The sequence below is a fragment of the Peromyscus californicus genome, unplaced genomic scaffold (assembly GCF_007827085.1).
Source record: "Peromyscus californicus insignis strain IS unplaced genomic scaffold, ASM782708v3 Scaffold_5__1_contigs__length_169319896, whole genome shotgun sequence".
Lineage (NCBI taxonomy): Eukaryota > Metazoa > Chordata > Mammalia > Rodentia > Cricetidae > Peromyscus > Peromyscus californicus.
Window position 1 is genome coordinate 39,061,784 of NW_026294573.1, and position 19,724 is coordinate 39,081,507.

The 19,724-nt window shown below is 48.7% G+C and overlaps 1 protein-coding gene across 1 annotated transcript in view; it reads right to left on the reverse strand.

Moving 5' to 3' along the window:
* The window catches only part of Trabd2b (TraB domain containing 2B), a 207,229-nt gene extending 198,275 nt beyond the window's left edge, over nucleotides 1-8,954 (reverse strand). Inside the window, 2 exon segments of the mRNA XM_052715815.1 lie at nucleotides 5,847-6,407; nucleotides 8,382-8,954. Of these exon segments, the coding sequence (XP_052571775.1) occupies nucleotides 5,847-6,407; nucleotides 8,382-8,483 (663 nt within the window). The 5' untranslated portion in view covers nucleotides 8,484-8,954.
* Nucleotides 8,955-19,724: the final 10,770 nt, after the last annotated feature.

Here is a 19,724-nt window from a genome sequence, read left to right on the forward strand (position 1 = left end):
GGTTCTGAAAGCTTTTAGACTTGTGACAAGGCACAGAAGGAAGAGCAGGGTCTCTCATTGTGAAGGGTGAAGAACCAGGATGCAGGAACCACTAATATTCAGATACTGTGGGGCTGAGTTTCCACTCTGTAAAACAGGATTAGTAACACCTACCTTTCAGGGTACAAAAGCAACAAATATTCTTAGGCAGTGAGCTCTCAGCAGGCAAAAACCTATGCCATTCATTCCCAGGTCCCTGGCCCAGATCCTGCACTGCACTGCACTGTGACTGCTCTGTTAATGAGTGAAAAGGTGAAGGAAAGAGGAGATCCTTAATAAAGGAGAGGATCAAGCCTGAGCAGGGGTCAAGCAGGCTATGCCACACCAGCTGAGAGTTGCTCTCTGCTCTGCAGACTAGCAGGAGGATCCCCCATCCTCACCCCACTCCCAGGAACCACCAGCTTCCTGATAGGTAGGCATTAGCCAGGGTCCACCAAGGACAAGCCTGCCAAAGATGGATAAGTCAGGCTTAAAGTTGTGGTGTGGGTTGGCTCAGGCCCTCTAAGATATGGGGCCAGACCTGAGAATTACAGAAGGAAGAACTTGGTTAGCACTGGAAACTGCCTAGCCCAATACTGCCATGGAACAAAGGAGACAACTTAGGCCCATCGAGGAAAAATGATTAGTCTGAAGTCATTGGCAAGGGAGAAATGGAGTGCTTGCTTTGAATCAGAACTCCCTATGCTATGTATTCAATGTCTGCGTCTTTCCAAAGTTCACATGCTGACACCTAACCCCCAGAGTGACCAACTAAGGGATGGTGGGGCTCTGAGACAAGATTGGCTCATAATGACAGAGCCTTGGGAATGACTGACCTAGCAAGAGGCCTGAGGGAAGTCACTACTCTCTCTTATCCCTTGTCACCATGTTAGGGTTCAGAGAAGTCCCATCTATGAAGAATGAGCCTTCGTTATATACTGAATTTTCTGGTACCTTGGTCTTTACCTTCACAGCCTCCAGAATCATAGGTGGTGTTTACAAATGACTTAGTATAAGGTGTCTTGCCACAGTATCTCAGAGGGTTAAAGACAACTCACTGGACGATTTTGCTATTTTGTGTCCCTGTAGGAAGCAATGCAGCTGTTAACGTTTATGAGGGGATGCATTGCTGTGGTTTATGCCACCTTCCTTCATACATTCATTTACTCTACCATGCTCGGTTACAAAAGGGGATAAAGGATGCATATCACAGTTGCTGACCATCAGTCATTCATCATTCTGCAAATATTTATAATGCACTTCCTACCTGTTGATGAACCAGGCACAGATAGCTATATGTAAACTCAGAGACCTTCCGTATTCAACTGCACAAGCTTAGCCTCAGTCAGGGGACTACCTTCACTATAGTTCCATGGGAAACTGGTGATGAATTCCAGGGAGATGGTACCCAGAATGTCTTTGGGAACTCCTCTTTTAGAATTACCTTAAGATGCAATTTATAATCCAGAGAAAAAAAATTCAGTACTTTTAAATCATTTTTTTGTATTTTGTATTTTACTTTATCAATAATGATACAACGCACACACACACACACCTATACATGCATACATATATATACATACATAGACACAAATTCACCAGATAATGTCATGAACTATGAAAAAACAAAATCAGTCCACCTTTTAGATGCCTAAAGAGCATGGGTTTTAGCAAAGGACATTCTTGAGTCCATTGGACCTGTCTATGTAACCACAGTCAATGATCTATCTTTTTCAAGTCTCAATTTACAATAAATATGACAATAAAGCTTTTAGCACTTCCCTGGGGGACTAGAGCTAATATCCTTTGAGGTCCAGTGCTGTCCCCCCCCCTCCACACACACACAAAGACAGAGCTCAGCAATTGATTTTATGATTTCTAACTCCCAGAGGAAAAGACTGAAAATTTCATGAATATTGTGTGTACTTTTAGCAGGTATGCTCCAGAGTTAGGGCTCTTAGACACTAGATAGCACCAGTGCACGTTGGTGAGACGCAGCAATGGGCAGAACAGCATGATCCTTGTTCTCTTACATAACTTGGAAAGACTATCCAACTCAAGTGTTCTCAACCAGTGCCTCCACCATACCGTGTGAGTGGTCAGAAGTAGGGGAAGGACTGAGAATCCTGATGTGGTCCTCAACCTTCCTGATGCTGTGACCCTTTAATACAGCTCCTTGTGTTGTGGTGACCCCCAACCATAAAAGTATTTTCATTGCTACTACATAACTGTAATTCTGCTACGGTTATGTATCATAATGTGAATATTTTTTGGAGATAGAGGTTTGTCAAGAGGGTGCAACCCACAGGTTGAGAACCGCTGCCCCAGAGGGAGTAGTGGCAACCAGCCCCAGTCCCTGGAAGCAGCAAACAGAACTGTTGAGGATCTCCAGCTTCTAAGACTGCCATAAGATCTGGCCCAAAGGCTTAAGCATCCCAAGCTCCCCAAAGCAGGGGCTTGCCACCTTCACATTCTCTGTAGCACGAGGGCCTGAATCTAGTACCTAAGCACTTCGTGTGTAGTAAGTACCTATCACTAAGCTATATATCCCTAGCCCTCTTTTTACTTTTGTACTTTGAGACAGGATCTCACTAAGTTGCCTGGGCAGACGCTGAACTTAGTCTGTAGCCCAGGTAGGCTTGAACTTGTGATCTCCTGTGTCAGCTTCCTGAAAAACTGAGATTATGGGACTGTACCAACAGGCCTGGCTCCCCACCACCCCCTCCATAGTCCAGTTTTGATTTGTTCAGCAGAGGTTGGACAGTGGATATGGCACACCCACTTCTCATGTAGCCCTCTTCTTCCCCTGCCCTGGAGTCCACTAAGACTCCCTGCCAAGCACAGAAACTACATATAGGAAGTTCTTTAGTCATTTAGAGTCCCCACAGACTGGCTCTGTTCCTTATTAGCCACGTGGCCTTGGGCAAGTCATTCAACCTTTCTTGGTGCCCACCTTAGAAAGCCAAAGGGTTACAAGGAGAATTCAGTGAAATGGAAATGCACGTGGAGCTTCCTGCTGGGTGCCTGGCACATGCAATTGATTAGAATGGTCCTATGGAATGTCAGGGCTGGAAGGGGCTTGAAAGATGACCTAATCCTGGTGTCTGATTTCACAGGCAGAGTGAACTAAGCACAAGGAAAGGAACTGACTTGCCCAAGGTCGCATGGTAAAACCTTAGTGATACTGAATCTAGCACCTTGAGTTTATTTTTGAAATCAAAGGTCAAAACCTGTCATGAAACCTGCTTGCTCTTTCTGCAAGCTGAAGAGTTACCAGTTTTCTAAGCTCTCTGATTTGGTCTTCCTGATCCATAAGTCTAATTTAAACTTTCTTTCTCTACTTATCAAGCAAAAATACATATTTCTACCAAGAAAAAAAATACATAACATACCTCAAATCATTAAAATTAAAACTAAAATCTCAGACCTTAGCATAAAAGTAGTCTTTTAAGCTTTTTCCTCATCTTCCTCGCTCACTGCCCACCCCCAATTTTTGCAATAACAGTAATGCTTTGAGGAAAGAAAGAATAAAAATCTGATGCACATAACAGATATTTCAGTACAATAACGCATCACAGATGTTCCTATCAAACTGTGCATGCATGTATGCACACAATTTTACTGAGAAAGCAGCTGTATTTCTGACTGTCAGGTTGAGGATCCCAATGACCTCTGCCCGGGTTCTGGATTCTGCTTTTTCCCAATTAGCCCATTGCTGCCCAAAAGGATGAAGGAGAAGTTTCATCACCTCCTTCCAAAATGATATCAGGACAAATTGGTGCCGTCAGGCTCTCGGGCAGGTGGTGAAGGGTGTGCAGATTAGGAAATGAGAGGACTCCTGTTTTCTTTTGCCTGAGACTTGTTTTCTACGGCCCTTTCAAGAAGCTGGACCCAAGAACAATTTGAAGAGCGGGCCCAGGCTGGTGATGGGGTGGGAGTGTTTTTGCAACAGAAACTGGAGTCTGTTTGATCTTCAAACATGGGCTTTGGAGATTGTCAGCGGGCTCCTTGCTGGCCGATGAACGGCTCTCAGTAACTTTTCCTAAAACATAAGCTCACACACTTTGCAGCAAATGTTTTCAACCCACCAGAGCCGTCATTTGGTTGAACAGCAGTGTTTCCAGACCCCCGAAGAAAGATAGTTTTGTTGTTTTAAGAGAGACAGATTAAAGCCAGGGACTGTTTAACCAGAGAGCTCCAATGCTCCCTTCAGGCCTTGTCAGGTTCCTCTGCTGTTGGTACAGAGAGGGTGTTGAGGGTGATAGTGGATCCCCCACCTCCCAAAACTAAAATAGATATCTATGGAGGCCAGACATGAGGAATATGGGCAGAGAGACCGCCCACAAAACTGCCTCCAAAATGAGATGGGCGGGCGGTGAGTGCTGGGGGCCCCTCGACCACTGATAATATCAGCTCACGAGGCTGGCAAGGGGAAAGTCACTTCAGAAGAGGAGAGCCGCTCTGTTCAGAAGGCTCCGCGCTGGGGCAGAGAATACACAGGATTTTCCCCGTGGAGATGGAGGCAGGCGTAGTCAGAACCCTGCGGGGCGTGACTAACTGCCCCAATATTCCTGCCACCGGGCCCTCTGGGTAAGGACTCCACAATTATGGGAGAGCCAGCAGGAGAACTCACAAACCCGCCTTTCATTTGGCCGGCAAATCAATCTGGCTTCTTACCTCCCTGGGGACAATATTGCATTTCCCCTGGAAAAACAAAGGCCAGAGATCTAGGAAGGGGGATCAGCTTCAGCAGCCGTTTCCCTGGTGAGGAGCTTGCAACATCTCTGGAGCATTTGAGTCTGATTCCAGGGATAGAGTCTGGGGTCTACTCATTTTATGAGTCTATCTCCTTAATGATGAGCACGCACGTCTTGTGCTTACACTTACAGCACCAACCCAGACCCTGTATTGGGGCCTCCTTGTAGGAGCCACAAGCCAGGAGTTCCCATCCTGGGTTGACAGCCCTGTTCTCTAGGCACACATGTGAACTTATTGTTCCCAGGGCCTCAGAGTTGAGGTGGGGACCAGTGAGTCGCGAATGACCTCTGTCCATATAGACAGGCTTTTAAAGACATTTTGCTGGGTCAGGTCTTTGACAGCCAGAGACTTTAAACCTCTTAAACCCCTCCCTTCTCCCCTACTCCCTAGGTTCAGAAATCAGAACTGTCAACCTTAAGCAAACACATTTCTCTGAAATTATTACCCCCCAAACTCTCCTTGCTGACGGGATGCTCCCCCAGTGTTAAGGAGGCAGCTCTAGAGTCACAGACCTTAGCCAAGGCCTTGAGAAACGGTGAAGAACTCAGCATTAACCAGCAAACTAGTGCCATGTCCACAATACCTTGCCTGCCAGCACAACCTAGGCACCATGCCCTCCACCTCCATATTGTTTCTGTAATAGACACACTCACAGGTGAGTCCAAACAACCTCAGGGCAGCTTTGTGCTCAAAGTCCCCAGGGCCTGGGGAAGCCTGCTGCAAATGGGCATCTCCCTCTCTCTGTTTTGTATCACTCTGATGCTCCCGGGGAAATTCTTTCTGCTCAGGCAAGCACAGCAGGTGGAGAGTGGATATCCCCAACAGGGAACCACTGAAATGGAAAGAAACACCCAAACTTTGGCACGTAGTAGTTTCCCCTGACCCCAACAAAGCAGCCCAGTGCTGTCCCAGGGCCAGAGAGATGCTTTTGCTTGGGGCAGAGAGTGGAGGGTGGGGTGTATGGGGGGGATGGGAACCAGCCCAGGCTGTCTGTTAGAGCATGACCGAGATCAGAGACCAGGATCAAGATACTGTGGGGCTGCTGGCTAGGCTGGTGTGTGGGTTCCTACCTGGGAGAAGTTGAGACCATTGAGAGGATGGCATTGCTCCTCAACCCGCTCCACAGCCCCAGTGCTCTTCCTCATCTTCTCGGCCTGCTGGGCCAGGTAGAGGTCCAGCACAGGCACACCTCGGGAGCGCACATCTGTCTCCGTGAGTGAGTTCACCATGAGCATCACCCACACTGGCCTCTTGCGCTCCCAGTTGCCAGCAATGGCATTGAACAGGTAGTCAGCATACAACCCTTTGCCGCGCTGAGCTGGTGTCATCCATGAGGGCATCATCAGCTTCACGTAGTCCAGGTGGCGCTTCAGGCGCCAGTAGAGCTCCCTTGGCAGCACATCCTGCAAGTTCTCCCCGTGGGGCAGCAGCTGGCAGCTGGCCAGGGCTGAGATGGTGTAGGGATCTGTCAGATCCAGCTCAAAGTAGACACGGGTGCTGGCCTGGAAGGCTGCTTTGGAATTATCAGGGATGAAGTCCCAGACTCGGGTGTATGGAACGTGGATGGTGCCAAACAAGTAGGCTGGGGGATGGCGCCGAATAGTCCACAGGAAGGAGTTCAGGTCCCTCTGCTACAAGGAGAGAGGAGAGGAGAGGCAGATCAGTGAGGCCAAAGGCAGCAGAGCAGAGCCAGGTTGGCACAGAGAGGTGGCAGGGGTAGACGGGGCCAGAAGGCAGAGGCCCACTGGCAAAGCTTTTAGCTTTACAAGCTGAGAGCTCCACATTCAAACGCTGGCTTTGCCCTATCTTAATTGAATAATTTGCACTACATCGTTTCACTTCCCACAGACTCAGTTTCTTCTTCTGTAAAATGGGGGTGAGAATGGAAGTCATTGGTAGGATTGAAAACTAGAACATACATATCTGAAGCCCTCAGAGTGGTGCCAGGCACAGAGGAAGTGGGCAATGAAGGGAGGCTCTCTTTATGACTAGCTTTCACTGTGAAAGCCAAGGACTGCCACACCACCTGAGAACATTCATGCTTGGCCAAGCCAAACCTTTACCAGGAGTGTTTCATGTAAAGGGTGGGGAGAGGGGGGACCAAGAGTCCTGCTCTGGCAAGGAAAGCGGAAGTCATATAACTTTTAAATACAGCCATTAGAAGACACATGCCAAGAGCACTCTGAAAGCAGAACACCTATTAAAAATAGCACACCTATTTCAACAGTTACTTCCCATTCATCCGGGTGGGTAAGGTTTTCTTCTTGGAGGGCAGGTCTGGAGTGTTAGCTACTTTGCTCCACTCGCTGAGACCATAGATGAGAAAGTGTTTTAAAAACCTTGCAAAGTCAAATCAAGCCTCAATTTCTGGTTTGGGAGGAGAGGATTCCATAGAATTAACCCCAAGAAATGTACCTATCCTGGGTGCTTCCCAGACTTCCTCACTAAAAAGGAATACCTGGTTTTCCATCCCCAGGTCTGTGTTTTTCTGTGACCTAGGTACACACTGGGTTGTGTGCCTCGAGCAGGGGCACAAACACCAAGGCTGATTTTCCAGTACCAATTAAGATTTAGAAAGAAACAGGAGTTAGGGGGCTATCATTTCTCTCAGGCAAAGTCATCTTCCATCTAGAAGAGTCCCCTGAGTGACCAGCGACCACTTACAAACTTTAGGTCAAGTCATAACATTTTCCTACCTAATTCTGACACAAATGTAAAGTATTTATTGTGGGTGGTGCAAACAGTACCTTGCTTTACCAACAAGATTTGTAAATCTGAATGCACAATAGACAGTGTACACCAGCTAGCCAGGCAGGCTGCTGGCCGTGCACCTTGCCCATGGCCAACCTATGCCCTGCTACTAGGGCAGCATAGGAGGATCCTGCAACAGTGTTCTGGTCGCCTGGCCTCCAGTTCAGGGTGACTGCCAATGCATTAATCTCTATTTGAAGAGAAGGGGCACTGGGAGAAAATCATGAGATTCCGGGCTTGGGGAGGAAAATTGGGAGAAGCAACTACTTGACCCCCTCAGGGAAATATTAGACAAGTATGTTCATTCTGTCATTTCCGTTTCCCTCCTCTGGACTCTTACCCCTTTTCAGGAAACAGGGGCATTTGGGACAATAGGTGCTGGGTGGGGCCTGGGGTACTGAGGGAGAGCACGGGGGCGGGGGGGGGGGCGGCCTTAGGTCAGAAAGAGGGGCAGGGAGAGAGAGGGAAGCCTAGGCAGGGGTCCTGTGTGAATGAAACAGCGAAAGGGCTGGTAGAGTGTAGAGAAGGGCAAGAGGTGTTGGGACGCAGAAAGAGACCAAAGGGTAAAGACAAGATAAAAGACAGGAGAGTCAGAAGCGGGCACAGAAAGGAGAAACGTCCAACCAAGACCAAAAGTCTAGAGGAAACTGTCCGCGAGTGAAGAAGGAACCATCTGGGCTGGGCTGGGCTCAGAGTTGGAGCCCCAGAGGACAGATGCTAAGGAAGGGAGCCCGGGCTGTGCCCAGAGGGCGGAGGTGGAGCGAGTGGGCTAAAGAAGGCAGGTCCCAAACCATCGCCCCTTGGGCTAGAGTGCCCAGGCAGGCGGGAGAGTGGCGGGGCTGGCGCTCGCTCACCGATCCGGGCGGCCGGCACTGTCCTCCGTCAGGGGGTTGCGGGCGGGCGCGGGCGGTGGCGAGGAGGGCGGCAAGCAGCGGCCCCGCCAGGGCGGCGTGCATCCTGCCCGGGCCCGCGGGATGCGGGGGACCCTCCTGGGCAGCGCCCCCTCAGCAGGGCGGGAGCCCCCAGCTGGGCACCGAGGCTCTTCTGGAGCACAGGGCTCCAGGCGCGAGATGCTGGGAGCCCGCTGGGGCGTGGCTGGATGTCCCTGTCGGACCTGGGGGTCCCTCTGGGGCGGGGCTCCGTCTGTTGGAAGAGGGGGATCCTCTGGGGCGGGGCCCCTCACCAGGGCGCGCAGCCGGGTTGGCCAAGCCCCGGAATTCTGCGAGCGCGCAGGGGTCCTGGAGCGCGTGGCGGTCCGGGAGCCGCGTCAGGGTCCAGGGGTTCGCGGGGCTCCTGGGGCAGTCCCGAGGTCCCGGGGTAAGCGAGGGATCTCGGGTTATGCTGGGCACCCGGGGCGCGCAAGGGTCCCAGGGGTGCGCGGCGCTCCAGGGGGCGCGCAGTGGGACAAGTGCGGCGGAGGGCGCGGCGGGGCGGGGGTCGGCTCTGAGGTGCCCGGCTGCCCCCGAGCCCGGCTCAGAGGGGCGGCGGGCGGCCGCGCGGCCGCTGCCCGGGCTCCGCCATGCTGCTCCGCGGCCGGGAGGGAGGGAGAGAGGAGGGCGGGAGAGCGGCGCGGAGCCGGGCCGGGCGGGGGGCTGGGGCCGCCGGGCGGGGGAGGGGAGGACCCGGCGCGGGGGGCGGGGGGCCGGGGCCGCGGCGGGCCGGGCCGGGCCGCAGGGAGTCGGAGCGAGCTCGGCGCCCGGGCGCGGCGAGGCGGGGTCTGCCGGGCATGGCAGGCGCTCGCTGGCTCCGCGCTCGCTCTCTCGCTCGTTCCCTCGCACGCGCGCGGAGGGAGGCGAAGCCCGCAGCAGCCACTTCCCAACTTTCCAAACTTCCCAGCGCAACTTTTTCCTCTCCTCCCCTGCCTGCGCCTCCCCCCTCCTCCCTCTCCTTTCCCCTCGCCAGCTCTGCGCTGGGCCGTAGCTCCGGAGCGCCACCGCCAGAGGGCGTCCGGCCTGATGCTCTGCTCAGTGGACCCCAGGCTAAGAGGTGGAAGCCCAATGGTCAGGCAGCTTTTGGGGGACATGGGCCGGCTTCCCCGAGCACATCCGCGAGTCTTGGCAAGAATAATCAGCCAGCAGGACAGGATTTTGGTAGGCACTTCGAGCTATATCGAAAAATGAGATGGTCACTGGAGATCCAGGGAAGATGCTATTTACTTACAACTTTGTGTCATGCTACTGTGCCTAACACTGGCATGCATTAAAATAAACACTCTCTGCATTAAAATAAAGCATGTTTAAAGAACATAAAATAATTATCACCAGAATTCCTTGGAAGCTTCCATTTAGCCAGTCATTTTCTGGTCTAGTTCCCTGAGTCCACATAAAATCCCTGTGTATGGCTGTTGAAGGGTAAGAATTCATGTCATGTCCATTTCTTAGGCTATAGGAATTGAAAAAGTCCTTAAAATCAAACCTCTCCTGTTCCTTGGAGACAAAGGAGGCCTTAAAGATGTCAATAGATAAAAACCTTCTATCACCAGTTGGTGGTGGCACAAGCCTTTAATCCCAGCACTCAGGAGACAGAGGCAGGCAGATCTCTGAGTTTGGGCACAGCCTGGACTGCATAGCGAGTTCCAGGACAGCCAGGGCTACACAGAGAAACCTGTCTTGAAAAAAACAAAACCAAACCAAAAACACAAACAAACAAAAAAATCCTTGTCTCATCACAGCAAATGGGGAAAGTGACTCATGGCACACACACACACACACACACACACACACACACACACACACACACACACTACTTTTGTTAAACAAGTTATGCTAAGTATGATATCCTGGCATCTGAGGTTACAGGACGAATTCGGTGATATCAGAACTCCACAGCTGACAGACAAGGTCAGATATGCAAGTAGACAATTAATGCAATCATACCAGAAGACCAAGGAAAGACAGGTAGAGGAAGGGCTCCTAAGACAGCTGGAGTCAGGGCAAAGACCTTGGAGGTGTTCTTGAAGAAGTCAGTAGTAGCTAATAGTAGAAAGTGAAGCAGTTGGAGCAGCCAGACCAGAAGGGAAGGAGGGAAGTGCCAGAGAGTGACAGGTCAACCCCACTGGTCACGTGAAACTTCCATTTATTTTTAGGCTGAAAATAAGTGTATGTTGGCAATTGCTTGCCGTTCAAACTACTAGGTATCTGGAGTAATTTGTTCTGCTCAGCCTCTTTGTCACACACCTACTGGTGACAGATGTTGAGCAGGACAGGGTACCCAGAAAATAGGGCACTAGGGCACAGTGTAGTAGCTCTGTCTCCCGCACACAGAGCTCTGAGAGCTGCAACTGTGACGGAAGTCCTTGAATGATACTGCCCTGACTCAGGTCCCCCAACTCCCTGCAGAGTCACCCAACTCCTTGGTAAGAACAGAGTGAGTTGGGTAGAGCGTGGTGGGAGTTTAATTCCACTGAGAAGTAGGCATACGGTCTTCACTGGGGAATTAGAAGATGGCAGATTAGGGAATAAAAAAAAAAAAAGGACCAGATCAAGTTTAAAGTGATGGTATGTGTGACTATTGGTGGTTTTTAAAAACTTCCTTCATGTATTTCAAATGGAAGTTTTCTCATATCATATCTTTTTCTTTAAAATGATAAAGGTTTTGGCAGGTAATTGTCAGAGGTCTAACTTCCTCCTTTGAGGTCTCATGCAGCAGGGCCATGAGCAAGGGCGGAACACAGCATCTCGGAGTCTGGCTTTCTCCAGCCCTCTTCCTGGCCTCACTATTTTTCAGTGAATCAATGTGCGTGATAAGGCCTTGGGCTCATCACCATGTTGCATTGGTGTTGTTAATGAGACACAAGAGCAAATAAGTTTGTCAATCCAAGAGAACTGAAAACATAAAAAAAACAAAGTGTTCTTCACAATAGTCAGAAGGTGGAAGCAACCTAGCCAACTGTCCATCAGCTAGTGAATGAAGAGTCAACTATGGCATGTCAAGACATCAGGCGACATACAATTCTTAAAAAATCAGGCATGGGGGCTGGAGAGATGGCGCAGGGGTTAAGAGGACGGGTTGCTCTTCCAGAGGACCTGGGTTCAATTCTCAGCACCCACATGGCAGCACTCACAAATGTCTGTAACTCTGGTTCCAGCGGACCTGACACCCTCACACAGACATACATGCAGGCAAAGCACCAATGCACGTAAAAATAAATAAATCTTTAAGAAAATACGGCATATTCAAGATAGACTATTTCTTGACTTCAGAGAGGATTGAAGTGAGCATGTAAACAGAGTCAGAAAGTGAGAGAGCGGTCACCCAGAACAAAGCAGCATGAGGAGACAGAGGAGGGACCATCACAAAGGGGTATTGGGTTTCTTTGAGGATTGATAAAAAACATATCAAAATGGTGATGGTTGCCCAACTCTGAGTAAACTAAAAGAGAAAAAAAATCCACTTTAAATAAGTACATGGCATGTGAATTACCATGGAATTCTGGAAGCTGTTATCCAAAACAATAAACACAAACATGGATTTCATTGGGTTTTCAAATTATTTTATTTTTATTTATGTGTGACTATCTCTGTGTCTGCCACATATGTGGAGATACCCAGGAAGGCCATGAGAAGGTGTTGCATCCCTTGGAGCCTGGGTTTGAGGTGATTAAGAGCCACCTGATCTGGGTACTAGGACTGAACTCAGGTCCTCTGCAAGAGCAGCTTGTGCTGCCATAGCCAAAATTGGGCCACTTCTCCAGCTCAATTTCAGCATTTTAAAGCATGTTCTCCTTCCTATTTGGTCTTGTGAGATAAGCCCTGGGTGGTGCTAAGCCCTAAATATTAGAGACTGGGGCACTTGGGTAGTTTCATCATCCTCTCTGGACGTGACAATGAACTGAGGTGACCCACCACCAGCATAAACAAGCTGGTGGGGTGATTAACCTTTAGGGGCCCTCTGCACACAACACTAAAGCTCTTCCTTTAAGGCCATTGCCAGTCTAGGACATTTAGGAAGGGTGAGAAACGACTCTGGGCTCAAGAGGGGGCAGTGGCTGCAGACTCTAGACTGCTCTGCCCGGGGCACATCCGGACCACTTTTCTTTTATTGCATCTTAATTAAGTTGTTCAATCAGATTGGTACCAGGAATCTGTAGGTTGTAACAGCAGGGGCAGGAGCAGAAGCCTTGTAGCGTAACTAAACCAACAAAGTTGGCCTCAGGAGCCCTGCTCTGTTGAAGGGTGTCCCTTCCAGGGTGAGAGATGAGGGACTTAGCTGCAGGCTCAAAGGAAGAGCATTGCTCTGGGCTGTGGGCCACTGGCCACCCCAGTATTCTTAAATGGGCATGGCCTGACTTCTGGCTCTGACTCCTATAGCCAGCACACATCCCCTGACCCCAAGCTCTGTGTTCTCTACCCCAGCCTTGCTTGGAAATTAATCCTTAATGAGTGAAGAACAAGACTGCTTCTGGGCCTGGGGAGAAAGGAAGTGGACTGAAGAATAAGGCAGAGACAGGCAATGTTGAGGACAGTCTAGAGTGAGAGAAAGCACCTGAAAAAAATGCAGACACTGAGATGACTGGGCAAAGGGTATTCTGTCACTCAAGTAGAAAAAGAGGCCAGTGGTCACACAAGTGTAATAAGGGATCAGAGCTGCTAAGTGGGATGGCAGTCATCAAAGACAACACTGTTGCGGCACAGTCCAGTGGGGACATCTTGGGTCCTGAGGAATCAGCCCCAGATTTAGCCCTCAGGGAACTTGCCACCCAGTGGAGAGGACAGAGATATAAACAAATGGAGCTTGGGGAAACAAACAGAAGGGCAAATAAGACCAATCAGGACAGCCTTCAGAGGGAGAACATCACATCAGCAAAAATCTCTCAAGTCCGTGTCTTCTTTTTGTTGTTGTTTTTAGACCTACTGAGTCCAATTAGAGTTACTCATAAGACTCACTTAAGATCATCCCATCAGTGGAAATCAATCTGTAAAGAGTGAGCAGGAAGCTGGGTGTGGTGGTGCATCCTGCAATCTCAGCACTTGCTTACAAGGTGGAGGTAAAGGGTCAGGGATTCAAGGTCATGTTCAACTACATGGTGGATTTAAGAGGCCCTGCTTAAAAATAAATAAATAAAAGAGCAGGAACCCGGAAATTACACCTCCTATAATCTCAGCACTTGGAAGCTGACGCAGGAGGATGGAGAGTTCGAGGAAAGCCTAGGCCACATAGAACTGCCTCAAAACAAAACAACGAAACGAAAAACAACCCCCTCCCCAAATCGCCACCAGCAAAAGACTAAGCTGGAGTTGGGCAGAAAGACTGAAGAAAGAGAAGGCATTAAGGGCCATGGGCATTGCACATGCAAAGGAGTAGGAGTGTGTAGGGGTTTGGTGTGTGAGGGGGACTGGTAAGGGGGATAGAGGAGAACTTGAACTAGACATGGTCAGATTCCAAGGGCGCCAGTAAGTGCTATGCAGGAACTCAGAAAGGGGTTTGCCCTGCCTGTCAGAGCAGACAGTCTTAGCATGATCTGTAGAAAATGTGGCTGCCCCAGAGGGTGTCTTGACAGGCCAGGCTCCAGGTGGGAGGTGCACATGGCTGGCTGTGGGTAGCCCTCAGGATAGCGACGGCTCAGCTCTCACGTGCTGCTCCATATGTTCTGTGCTGTAACTGAGCTGCCCTCCTCCAGCTACTTGTGACTTTTGAACAAGAAACACCTGTAGGTGTTGAGTTAAAAGACATGTCAGTGAGTGCTGTTGCAATGAACTTGAGGGCTGAGATCTTTTGGAGATGCTGATTTCATTCGTTTTGGATATGCATTCCAAAGTGAGATTTGTTCTGTTGTTAGAAAAGCAAACAAACAAAAAGCCTCCAGGCTGTTTTGTATAATGGCCGTGCTGACTTAACTTTTTTAGCAACAAGTGCAAGGACTGGTCAAAAGGACAAAAATTCAGTTACAAGGTAAGTTCTGTCTAGTAATGTGTAGAACACATGGTGTGTGCTTTTGAGTCTAAAGGTCATGATTATTGTGCAGCATTAATATGTTATTAAATCATCACTTTGGACACATACAGTCTGTCAAGTAAATATTTCAGGATGAAGAAAAAAGGATTTTAAAACAAAGAAAATATCTTATAAAGACCAGATGACGTACATTTCATAAAAATCCCGGCATATTGAAAGCTGGGGGGGTCCAGGAAACTTTTCTGGAGGAGACATGCTTTGAACTGGTCTATGAAGGAAAAGCAGGTGCAATGGGAGGAAGAAACACATTTATTTTTGTCCTAGGTAAGAAGAATGGTGAAAACAATGAGTTGGAGGAGGGGCAAGGAGAGAACATTCTGACTAGGGACCGAGAGGTGGAGTTAAAGAGTAGCTCACTGAGCTGGCCAGCCAGCCCCAGGGGTCCTCCTGTCTCTGCCTCCCCAGCACTGGGATGACAGGTGCTTCCCCAGGGTTGGGATTATAGGGGTATGCTATGGCACCCGGCTTTCATGGGCATGCTGGGGATCTAAACTTAGGTCCTAGTGCTTGTATAGTAATGTTCTTTACCAACTGTGCCATTTCCCCTGATGGGTTTGCCCTCATTTTAAAGATGAGGACATGTCTCAGAGGGGAACAATGACACTCAAACCACACAGCTGATTGTTAGAAAGTCATCTGTCTAAACCTCTCTGCTAAACCCTTCACTCCCTCCAAGCCACAAATGGGGAAAGTGTATAGGTAGCAAGCAGATGAGGGTGTGGCTTGTGCACACACTTGTGCACACACAATCACATGTGGCAGCTCTGGGCTCTGTCTGTCTTCCAATCTAATTAGGATAGAGAGTAACTCTCATTTAGGACTTGCCTGTCACTCTAGCCCAAGCTGTGCAAGGCTCCATTCCTCTTTTTAGGACCCTACTGAAGTATGGAAAGGGAAAAAGGAAATGTGATGCTTGAAACAAAATACCCCATCGAGCTGACCACTAAATGGCACTTAGACCCCAAGTATACACACAGCTGCTTTATGTAATGAAGGCTGCGGACCATGTTCCTGGATATAAAATAACAAACCACATATAAAGTTTTACATTGCTGTGTAATTAGCACGGATCTGCAAATCTGCTAGGCTGCAAATGTGCGAGGGTGAGGGCAGAGGGGCTTGGGCCACAAGTAGAGAGGGTGTGGGAAAGAACATGCCCCGGGGTGAGAAGGGTGGACTTTGAATCCTGACCCCACCCTCATCTCCTTTGGCCTTGGACAAGTTCTTCAGACCCTGTAGACTTCCAGTTTGGTATCTGTATGAGCAGGCAATGGTATCTGCTTTCTCAACAGTGGTTTTAACCTTCTCTCTGCCTGAGGACATTTGACAATTTGTAAAGACATATTTGTGTGTCCTAACTGGGGAGGTATTACTGACTGGCATCTTGTGGCTGGGGCCAGGATGTTGCCATGTATCTTAGAACACAGGAAGCAATCTCATTTAGAAGTATGGCCCCACAAATGCCAATCCTGCTAATACTGAGAAATCCTGCCTCACAGGATAGCTATGAGATACTAGATCCATTCATAACTTTGATTGGGCATTTGATGTGTGCTAAGTACTTCCAATCACTTTTTTTAATGTGGTAACTCTTGCCTGTTCATAATAAGTCTATGAGGGAACTGCTACCATTACCCTCACCCTATATTACCATTATCCTCATCCTGTAGATAAGGAAATTGGAGTCCTGGGAGTAAACTCACCCAAACTCACAAACCTGGTAGAGCAGAGAGGCATTTGCAAAAGGCCTGTAGCTCCAGATCTACTGCACGTGAACTTGAACACAATTTGAACTCATGTTTTACTTGCCTGTCGAAGTCAATGCCTGGGACACGCTAACAATAATGATCTCTATGAGTCGAACACTCAACTGTTCATGAAGGCTACATAGAAGCATCCAAAGTTTGGCAGACAAGACATAGAGAGTGCTTGCTCACATTCAGTTTTCTTTCAGAAGAAAAATAATAAACAGGTGACTAAATAAAAATGGAGGCAGTGTGAGTCACAGACACCATGTTACGAAATGAAGAGAAGGGTTCTGCCAGAAGATGTGAGAGAAGGTACCACTGGCTGAGGAAACAGCCTTGGCAAAGGCCCTGTAGTAGGGAGGCACCATGGTGTGTCGAGAATACAGAAAATCCACGAGAAGTAAGATCTGGGTTACAAGGGAGAGGATTCTTAGAAATGCAGCAGAGAGTAGGGTCCACCTGAAGAGTGACCGAGTTGAGGTAAGAAACTTGAATTCCGTCCTCTCTTAGGAGCTATGGAGGTTTTAAAGAAGATTATGACCTGATTTGCATCTTAGAAGTTCATTCAGACCTCAGTGTGAAGGATGGTGAGGCAGCCAGGAGAGGGATCCAGGATCCTGGGCAGGATCCAGGCTGGGATCAAGTGGGGAAAGTAGGGTCTTACCCACATGGCTTCAGTGGGACTGGAGGAAAGGGAACAGGTCAGGATCCCACAGTGTTAGAGCCAGTAAACTAGCATTTTGTGATGGATATGATGGGTGAGGGGAGCAAGGCTAAGACCGAGGGTTTTATTTTGAGCAACTTCTTCATTAGTTGAGACAGGTTGAGGAAGAAACAGAACTTTGTGAGAGTGGAGAAAAAGCAGCAGGGGTCCAGTCTGAGGTCATGTTAATCATGAGCTGCCCACCAAGTGGAGGACATAGGAAGCAACTTAAAAACATCCTGCAGCTCAGAAAAGTGAGCAGGGCTATGGACACATTTAGGATTCATTGCACAGAGATGAGATATAACACTAAGGTCCATTAATGATGATGGTGGTGATAGATAGGTGATAGATAGATAGATAGATAGATAGATAGATAGATAGATAGACAGACAGACAGACAGGAGGACAGGTAGGTAGAACTGGAGTCAGCCTAGGTCTAAGCCCAGGGAGAGCATTCATTTCAACTTTGAGAAACAGCCACTAAAAGAGATAGAGGATCTGACACCCTCTTCTGGCCTCCCCGGGCACTGCATGCACCTTGTGCACAGACAGGCAAAGCATCCATACACATAAAATAGAAAATTAGAAAGAGAGGGGGTGGGTGGGGAAAGAAAGAAAGAACAAGTGTCAGCATTTAGTAAAATACAGGGGTTGTTATTAGATTTGACCCTAGAAGTTGACAGGAGATGTTTTTAGTGGGCTTTTGGAGATGAAAACTCAAGTGAATAAAGGAAGAGGCAAAGAGGTAGAAGCAGCCGCTGTGAGAAATCTCTCTAGATTTGTATCAAAGAGTGGCTGAAGAGCATGGACCAACAGATGGACTCCATGTGTAGCATGTTTTAGGCTGATGAAGGATATAGCACAGAGGGAGCAACTTCTACAACCGCTGATCTTGGGAATGGCATCACTGGACAGACTGGGGAGATGTCTTAGAGAAAGGAGGAGGCAAACTCCAGTAACAGCATGTAGCTGAGCCTTGTTGGGAAGGAAGGCAGCAAACCTAGGCATTGTGCGGTAGTCAGGTGGGTGGGATAGAGTGCTCTGCAGTAACTATCTTTCTTCCTCACAGAAGGGAATCAGAGCCCTCACCTACACCCCTGCTGAACACCAGCCCCGACACTGACACAGACTGAGTCCAGACCCATAGGGTGAATGCCCAATTCTGCCCAGCCAGCTCCCTTCTTCCTAAGGAACACCCTGGGGGAACAACAGAGGGCCCATCATAACAGGTCTCCACAGTGAGAAAAACCATCAAAGCAACGTAAGGCTTAGAAGTACCCAGAAATGGATACTGCCTTCCTGACCCTGATGGGGAAGGGAGTCTCTAGGACCTGTCAGAGTGGTGTAGAAGAAACACATTTGTGGAAGAGAATCATAATAGGAGAGAACCAAATGCATGAGGCTCTCAAAAAAGTTGTGGGTTTTTCTTTCTTTCATTTTTTTTTTTAAGAAGAAAAGTCCCCAGCCGGGGAGGAGTGGGAACTCACTGAAGCTGGCAATCAGGGCAGGCAAGTGGAACTGAGAGAAACCTAAGTGGACTAGGTGTGGTTTTGGTGTTTCATCTCAGTAGGTGAGCTTAGGGCTCTTCAGTTTTGGCCCCTCACAAGGCTAGTGTGATCTGCACAAATATATTTGTGCATATATATGGTAATCAAAGTTTATAGCTATTTAAGAAAATCCCTGTTGACTAGCAAGGGCATCCCAACCTGCTAGCTGGACCTTTCTACATTTGACTCCCTGATCTGTGAAGTCAGCACAGTAGTAATGTGCAGCTCACAGGCTTGTTATGGGCTGGAGTAGGATGGTGACTGGGTTGCACTTTGTGTACTGTAAAGAGCTGTGGTATGGCTTTTAGGATGATTATTAATAATATGAAGAAAAAAGAGGAGGAGGAGGAGGAAGAGGAAGAAAAAGAAGGAGGAGGAGGTAGCCTCAAAGTATCTTCTGTCTTAGGAGAAATACTTTGATGTTTAAAAAGTCAGGAGGAGCATGTGTGGACACCTTATGATTGGAAGCCTCTGTGGAGGGTCTGCATCAGAGCAGAACTCAGGCCTGCTGATTGAATTGGGCAAGATGCGCCTTGCCCAGGGGTGCTCTGCTGATTGGCTGAGCAGGTGGCAAAGTCCAGCAAGTGTTGTCCTTACCATGCTGCACATGTGGCAGGCCCAGTGTCTTCGACTCTCATGGTGCCCACTGGCATGCTGCCTAGCTGTTTAGATTTGCTTGGCCTTTACTTTACCAAATCCATTGCCGGAGAGTCTGATGAGTCTTTATTTGTCCTTTGTCCTTTCCGTGGCACCTTTTAGTCTCTATGTGCAGCCTGGCCTATCTGCTGTGGAAAGCCCCGTTTCCCCATCAGGCTCGTCCTGTCCAACCAAATACACACCTTTATTTTTCTCAGTTCAGACTTTGGGCTCAATTCTCAACTCCCTATGTTTGGAAGCACCTTTTCATAAATCTTCTCATGTTGTTGTCTCGACACTGCTGAGGACATTTAGCGATGGGAAGCCCATTACCTCTCGAGGTAGCCTGCTACTCTTGTAGATGCTCTTAACACTGCTAAGCCATGTATTTCACCATCGCCCACCTGTAGCTTATGCCAAGTCCCTGATTACCACCCTTGTAGCTCCATGGAGCAGACTCCGTTTTCTTCATGCCATCTATGCATAGATTTGGGTGCAGGAACCACGTATCCCTGGGTCTTTTTGCTCACTCTCCCATTCTTTACAAAAGAGATTTTATTTCTTTTCACCCTTTTGATGACTGTTTGAAATTCCTTATGTCTAGCA